The sequence below is a fragment of the Coregonus lavaretus genome (genome assembly GCF_964263955.1).
Source record: "Coregonus lavaretus genome assembly, contig: HAP1_SCAFFOLD_7374, whole genome shotgun sequence".
Taxonomy (NCBI): Eukaryota; Metazoa; Chordata; class Actinopteri; order Salmoniformes; family Salmonidae; genus Coregonus; species Coregonus lavaretus.
In genome coordinates, this window is record NW_028162600.1 from 1 (window position 1) to 8,020 (window position 8,020).

General features: G+C 55.5%; 1 protein-coding gene across 1 annotated transcript; it reads right to left on the reverse strand.

Annotated features, from left to right (window-relative positions):
• Window positions 1-673: 673 nt before the first annotated feature.
• On the reverse strand, window positions 674-7,375 carry LOC311119104 (uncharacterized protein; the record flags this gene model as incomplete). Its single annotated transcript, XM_084193848.1, has 1 exon — window positions 674-7,375. A coding segment is annotated over one exon (6,702 nt), but the record flags the coding sequence as incomplete, so codon positions are not given.
• Between the last annotated feature and the right edge of the window lie 645 nt (window positions 7,376-8,020).

The window sequence follows — 8,020 nt, forward strand, 5'->3', positions numbered from 1 at the left end:
TCCAATATGTCACTGTGTCCAACATGTCACTGTGTCCAACATGTCACTGTGGCCAACATGTCACTGTGGCCAACATGTCTCTGTGGCCAACATGTCTCTGTGGCCAACATGTCACTGTGGCCAACATGTCACTGTGGCCGACATGTCTCTGTGGCCCAACATGTCACTGTGTCCAATATGTCACTGTGTCCAACATGTCACTGTGGCCAACATGTCTCTGTGCCAACATGTCACTGTGGCCAACATGTCTCTGTGGCCAACATGTCTCTGTGGCCAACATGTCACTGTGGCTAACATGTCACAGTGGCCAACATGTCACTGTGGCCAATATGCCACTGTGGCCAACATGCACAGTTCCCTACAAAATAGATTAGCACAAGGCAAATGTTTTTCTTTTTTGTGATCAATTTTTTATTTATTTCATTTCATAGTAATGTAAAACCCCAGGGAGGACAGTCATTCCTTTCTGACTGTGAGAGGCTAGAATTATAGATCGGAATCATGTGGAGTTTACTGTATGTGAAATACAGCACTTCAAATATTGACTCTCCATTGGTAAGATGCAGTATCAGTATCAACTGGAGAGAGAGAGGGGGAAAGAGAGAGAGAGAGAGAGCGAGAAATAAAGAAAGAAAAAGAGAGAAATCAGCATAGAGAAAGAGGAAGGTCTCACCGTTTCTGTGGAAGTGTGAACAGCCTCTGTCAGGCCGTACAGCCTCCCGGCCACCATGATGACCCCATTGGTCCAGATAGCACAGTTCTCATGGGCCCAGTGTTCCTTAGCCTCAGCCTCCCCCTGCAATCTCTGGAGCAGGCCTCCTCCTCCACTGCCCCCCTCCTGACCACTAGCTGTGGCCTCCGCAGCCCTCCTCTCCTCCTGGAGCTGCTGCATCCTCCTGAACCTATCCCGTAGGGTGGGCCGGTGCGTGCTTCCGCCCTCCGCAGGTGCCCTCTCTGCCCTCCTGGGGCGCCAGTGGTGGGGGTGGGGCTGATGATGGTGACCCCCACCACTAGTACTACTACTGCCCTCCTTTGTGACTGTCTCCATATCCCCCTTTTTAATGCCTTCCTTTTCGGAGCTGGGGTCTCCTTCGCTTTTTGGGGTGCTGCTGCTTGGTTCCTCGATGCTACTGTTGGAGCTTGTTGTTTTCTCTTGGCTTTCCCTCGGGGGTTCTATATGTCTTGCTGACAGGATTTTGCGCGGGATGCTATCCTCTGGGTAGTAGGGCCCACACAAATCCCCCAGCTCACGGTAATTTGCCGGCTTTCCACACAGGCAACACGTTAGACACCTGTCAATTAAGTTTTTGTTAACCAAGGGCCCCTGGAGCAAAGCTGAGGAGCTGGGTATCGCCTTGGCAACCGTGACTGGGTTTTTAATTTTGTCCGGGCTCTTTTTCCGGGGCTTCTGAAACACCATCTTCAGCTCTTCATTGCGCCTGTTTACGATGGTACAGAGAGAGGCGAAGTCTCTGGAGCTGTCGATACGCACATATGGACAGAAGGAATGTTTGATTCCGCTTTTGGGGGTTTTGCTCAGTACCTGTTTGAGAGAGGGCTCCGGCTGCTTTTCCTCCGACACCGCAGGACTCTCCTTTTTCGATGTCTTTTTCTTGAGTCTGGCCTCCCTCCCTGCAGCCTTCACCACTGCTTCAATCACTTCAATGGCGTCTTTGATTCCCTTTTTAGGACCAGGTTTTTTGTGCACCTTCAGAGGTTTGCTGCTCTGCTGTTCACCTGGGGCTCTGCCTCTCCCTCTCTTTTTGGACCGGGATGAAGAGGGCTTCCTCCCTCGTTTGGAGGGAGGCGGCTGGATCATTTCTGTGGCGATCACCTGCGGGCTGTCTGTGATCTCACCTGGGCCGGCTGGTAGATCGGGCATTGTTGTTAATGTTGTGTCAGTGGGTGTCTGTGTCTCTGTCTGTTGTTCTCCTGTTGTTGCCCCTACCTTCTCGTCAGCCACAGGCCCCTCTGAGGGAGGCTGTCCTCCTTTCCTCTTCCTCCTCTGTTTCAGGTGCATCTCGTGGTTGTTCTTGATGGCCCTCTGCTTGGCCAGCCGCGGCGTGTTGATGATCAGGCTTCCCGTCTCCATGGCGACCACCGTGGCGTCCGTGCTCTCCACCATGGCCCATTTCCTCCTCTTGGTCCTGGTGGGTTTGTTGGCATCGCTCGCCGCTGCAGCGTCTGGCACCCCCGCTGGGAGTGACTCCGGCTGCACCCCCTCCCCGGTGTTCTGCTGCACCCCTCCCTCCTGTTCTGTGTTCTGGACCCCCGTGGAGTTCCACTCATCCCCTGCTACCTCCTCCCGTGTCACCTCAGGGGCGCTCACCACCGCCACTGGGGCCTCGCTCTCCTCCGAGATGGCCAGCGACACAGGCTTTGACGTCACTTCCTCCACTATTGCCTCTGTGCTCTCGGGCTGTGGTGTTGGCAGGTGTTTCTTCGAACCAGTGCCCATGTTTATTTTCTGAACCATCGCCTCGTATTTCAGACCCCTGCCTTTGCGCGGGGGGAGGTACTTGGTTTTAGTGGGACACTGAGAAGGGACACTGGGCATTTCACTAACCACATCACAGTCAGTCATCGTGGGAGGAGGGTTATCTTTGGTCAGCACAGTGATCAGAGAGGCCTTGAGGTGTCTGCCTCGCTTTAGCCTCCTCTTGGGGCCTTGGACACCCATCTCCTTGGATTTGACTAATGGAGGCTGGTTGGACTGGTTGGCCTGGTTGGACTGGTTGGACTGGTTGGACTGGTTGGACTGGTTGGACTGGTCAGACTGGGGAGTTTCAGGCTGTGGCTGTTGTGGTTGTGGTTTTGGTTTTGGTTTTGGACCTCGCTTTTTCTTCACCGGAGGTTCTAGAGGCAGAGGACTGGGTTTTCTTTGGAGTGGAGGTACAGGTGCAGTTACAGGAGGTACAGCTACAGTCGGTTCTTTAGGTTTCTCAGGTGGAGCGACAGGTATACTGGTGTCTGTTTTACTGGTGTCGGTTACACTGGTGTCTGTTACACTGGTGTCTGTTTTACTGGTGTCGGTTACACTGGTGTCTGTTACACTGGTGTCTGTTACACTGGTGTCTGTTACACTGGTGTCTGTTACACTGGTGTCTGTTTTACTGGTGTCGGTTACACTGGTGTCTGTTACACTGGTGTCTGTTACACTGGTGTCTATTTTACTGGTGTCTATTACACTGGTGTCTATTTTACTGGTGTCTGTTACACTGGTGTCTTTTACACTGGTGTCTGTTACACTGGTGTCTATTTTACTGATGTCTGTTACACTGGTGTCGGTTTTACTGGTGTCTGTTACACTGGTGTCTGTTACACTGGTGTCTGTCTGGTTAGGAAAGACAGGGAGGGCTTGCTCTATGCTCGTACGTTCCTCATTTTCTAACACTGCATTGGGCTTTGTTATACCTGTCAGGGTTTGAGTTAGGATTCCCTCAGATTGCTCCTTCTCTTTCTCCTTTGGAAGCTTATCCTGGGGGGGCTTTCTGGATCTCAGGACCATGTTCTTTCCATCCTTGCCTGGAGCATTCACTTCCTGGTTCCCATCACCTTGCTGACTGTTGATGCTCAAGCTCTTCTGGCCTCTTCCTGGACCCCCTGTGATGGGTTGAATGGGACCTTCCTGTTGTGCCAACTTCAACTTAGAGCCTGTGCCCCTGGGACGACCCCGGGGTGCTCCTTCAGTTGGTTTTGGACTTGGTTTTGGTCCTGGTTTTGGACCTGGTTTAGGCCCTGGTTTCAGACCTGGTTTTGGGCCTGGTTTAGGCCCCGGTTTTAAACCTGGTTTTGGGCCGGGCTTCGAACCGGGCTTCATACCTGGTTTTGGTCCTGGTTTTAGACTCGGCTTTGGACCTGGTTTTGGTCCTGGTTTTAGTCCTGGTTTAGGCCCTGGTTTTAACCCTGACTTCGGGCCCGGTTTTGGGCCTGGTTTCGAACCTGGTTTCCGCCCTGGTTTCCGTCTCTCAGGGGGCTGGGGATCCTTAGGGGTTGTGTCCTGCGTGTTGAACGAGCGAGTGCACATTCTGGAGCGGGAGCCCTCAACCAGCAGTTTGGGTGTCTCGCTCGTCATGATTATGTCCTGGTGAGCGGCCATGTCTATCTGATCGGAGAACAGAGGACTCTTGCTGGAGGGCATGCAGGGTTTCTGGGGGGGTGAAGAGGCACTCTCCCCCTCTCTCTCCACACTCAGCTGTCTCCTGAATTCCACACCTGAGTGCATCAGTCTCCTCCTGCCTCGGCCGTGCTTCCGGCCGAAAGCCTGCGGGTGTGCAGATGGGGCCACGGGTTCCGGGTTGGCTGAGGGGGTCACAGCGCTTGGGCAGCTGATGCCCGGCTCCATGTCCTCATCACCTTTCTTTGGCGAGGGTGGGGTGTTGGCCCAGGAGGGAGCTGAGTGCAGTATCGACTTCCCTGGCAGCTGAGGGGAGTCAGGCTCCAGCACGTTGGAATCGCTGCGATCGATATGGTCCCTGGTGTGAGCCGGAGCTGGAGGTGTTGCTATCTCACTGAGAGCTGAGAAAACCATCATGGCCGAGTGAGACTGGGGTGGAGTGTCACAAATGGCTGACCCCATTTCTGGGGATTCTGCTGCTGCTGCTGTTGGGTCTGGTTGTGCTGCTTGGGTTTCTGTCTCTGCAGGCTCTGTGTTACGGTAAGGCTGAGGCTCAGCCAGGCTCTGGCCTTCTGTTCTGCTGCACAGCTCTACAGAATGCTCCTTCTGTGGGCTCGTACTATTGTTGAGGACCTCCTCAGTCGATGGCAGGCTCTCACTCTCTTCTCCCTCTCTCTCCTCAGCAGACAGAGGAGGAGATATAGAGTCCTGCTGCCTCTCCTCCTCTCCCTCCTCATCCTCCTCCTCCTCTTCTTCTTCTCTGCTCTCTCTCTTCTCTGAGGCGGAGAGCCTCTCGTCCAAAGCCTCGCCCCGGGGGGTAGGGGATATGTTCTCCGAGCTGTCTTCCTTCTCTGTTAAATATTGATCTTGGTCAAGGTCACCCCTGGAAATAAAGGGTGATGTCTTCACTGAGCTCTCAGAGTCGGTGGGAGATTCGGATTTGAAGGCCTCCGATTTCATCTCCTGGCCCAGGTCTCCCTTGTGGCTGGAGTCTGAGAGGCTTGGGGACTTATCCGCCGAGTCCCCTTTGCCTCGGTCATATTTGTTTTGTATCTCATGGTACATGTTCTCGTCGCAGCAGTAGCTCTTTCCCTTGGTCACTGCTTTGTTGATCTTGCTATACAGAGCTGGGCCTTTCTCGTCCTCCGGCCATTTCTCCTGCTTCTCGGAGGTGTCTGTGACATCATCGCTGCCTCTGCAGTCACGCTCGCTGTCGGGAGTCTTTTTCATGCCATCTTCCTCGTAGTCTGCCATTTTCTCCGTCCAGGCCAACTCCTCAAAGTTCTCCTTCAGTGGCACGCCGAGACGTTGGATATCTGGAGGGGACTGGGTCTCCTGCTTCATGGGGCTGGGGACCGTCACACTCACGGGGGACCTCTCATCCCCCACGCTCTTCATGGGGGTTTGTGGGGGGTCGTGACCACCCTGTGACCTGGGGTCAGGGGTCAGGTTGTCCCTGGAAGCCACGCTCTGCAGGCCGGACACAGAGTCACCAGACCGGGTGGACATGTCGTCCGGAGAGGTCATGGAGCAGGATGAGGCCGTGTCCAGGCCCAGGTGTGTGTTGTTGGGGGCCTGAGCTGGGCTCCTGCCCTGGCCACAGTAGTAGTACCCCCTCTCCAGCTGCTCGTCAGAACTACTGGAGTATCCCCCCTCCTGCATCTCCATGGGGACGAGCTGGTGCTGGTTGGTGCTGTAGGGGTCCTGCACGGGGCCCCCACCGTGCTGACCCTCGGGGCCTCCTGGCACTCCCTTGTACTCCTCTTCCTTCTTGGAGGAGCCGCCTCCACTGCTCCCAGTGCTATTGCTGCTGTTGCGCTTGCCCCCCTTTTTGTTGGCGACCATGGCCTCGGATAGCAACAGCTGCTGCACGTTGTTGGAGATGTTCTCCACCTGAGAGGTGAGGGCATTCAGGCTCCACAGGCTGGGGTTGGCAAGCAGCTTCTCAGAGAAGCGCTCCTTCATGGAGACCCCCTGCGTGTAGCTGTGCTGCGGGGTTGGGTGGGCCAAGTTGGGGGACGGGGACGGGTGGGAGCGCGGCGGCATCAGCAAGCCCTGGTCCTGCAGACCCACTGAGGAAGAGGAGGAAGAAGAAGCCGCCCCTGGGGTCATTGGTGGCTGGCTGTACTGGAAGCTCTCTGGATTGGTCATCAGAGGGGAAGGGGTGGAGCTGTAGGAGGGTGAGCGTCCCACGGAGCGTGCAGGGGAGTGGCTGGAGGCGGGACTACATGTCTGGTAGTACTGCTCAGGGGATCTGACGGACAGCTCGGACAGACAGTAGTTCTGCTGGGACTGGCTGAAATGTTGGTATTTAGGGTGGGCCTCCTGGGAAGTGGGCATACCTTGTAGTGGGGGCTGGGACTCGTAGCCACCCCTGGAGGGAGTCTGTTGGTAGCTGTAACTGTTCTGGGGTGGCGGTCGGTATCCCCCCTGCTTCAGACTGCTGTGGCTGCCCATCTGCCTAGCGTACTGGGAGCTGGGTGGCATACTATATCCCTTGTAGCAGTGGGGCATGGGGCTGCACTTCTCCATGTAGGAGGAGGAGGAGGGCGAGGGGGATGGGGGGTGCTGGGGGTAGTGGAGGTGGCTCTGGGGGTACATCAATGGGGACTGGCCTGGGTTTGGGGGATGGGGTTGGTGGTGTGGGCTGGTGTAGACTGGAGCAGAGGCCTGGTGGGGCTGGTGACACTGGCTCTGGGAGTGAGCCAGCATGTTCTGGTCCAGATACTGGGATGACCCAGGGGGACCCGGCTCCATCCTGCCTACCATCTCCTGCTCGTACTGAGCTAGCTGAGCTGGGTCGTCCCACTTAGACTGCTGGAGGTGGCCCTCGCTCATATACTGGGCCGGGTATCCCCCCGGGCCCATGTGATTGCTGTAGCCGCCCGCCTGCATATGCTGGGGAGGGGGAGGAGGCACTTGGCTCCCCCCACTGTAAGCCTTCTTATCATGAGGCGTCGAACCTCCTCCACCACCCACACCACCTCCATTGCCTTGGGGGTATCCAGGGTATACCTGCTGGCTGTAACAGTCCTTAGGTCCAGGAATGGGTCCACTTCCAGATCCAGGTCCGGGCCCTGGTCCCGCTGGGGGCATCCCTGTAGCGGTGGCCAAGGCGTGTGCCTCGTAGACCTGTCTGGTCTGTCCATGGTGGGGGTGCTGTCGGTAGCTCTCCAGGCGTGATAATTCATGGTGCTCCTGCTGGTAGCAGGGCTGGTTGCCGTGGAAACCGCTCCTCTCTCTGCTGAACGACTGCATGGCTCCAGCTATAGGAGGGGCGGGGGGAGGGAGGGGGTCGGGGGTGGGGGGGTTCTGATAGAGAGAGAGCGGGGGGAGAGAGAGATGAGAGAAGGAGTGGAGAGTGAGATGGGGAAAGAGGGGGAGGGAGAGAAAAACAAAACAGAGAGAAGGAGGGGGTGTTAGTATCACAGAGCCAAGACGTTACATCTCTACCTTCACATCTCTAACCCTGACATCCTTCATCTCACCAGGAAAGATCAGAGACACAACAACAAAGTCTTGCCTTTCTGAGATCAATTTACTAAAATAAATGCTTGATTTGAATTCACAATTAATGTTACTGTACACACCTGTACACAGCTGCACTGTAAATACATTAAAATGATACATTTTCGCTTGACAGATTCTAAGCAAAGGACATATCCTCTGGGCAAGATAAGATGGACTCTGGACTCTGGACAGGGAACAGTGAACAAGCTAGAGTACAGCGGCCATTTCAAACATCTCAAGATGGAGGGAGCTAGCCCGTTGTTGCCGGAGCTGGGATTGTCAGGTCATGCAGGCAGTGTGAGTTAGACAGCCATGTCTGTTACTGTGAGCCCCCGTCCAAACCAAGCCCGCCACGCAAGGACACGACCTCTGGAGAGGAAACCAGTATAGACG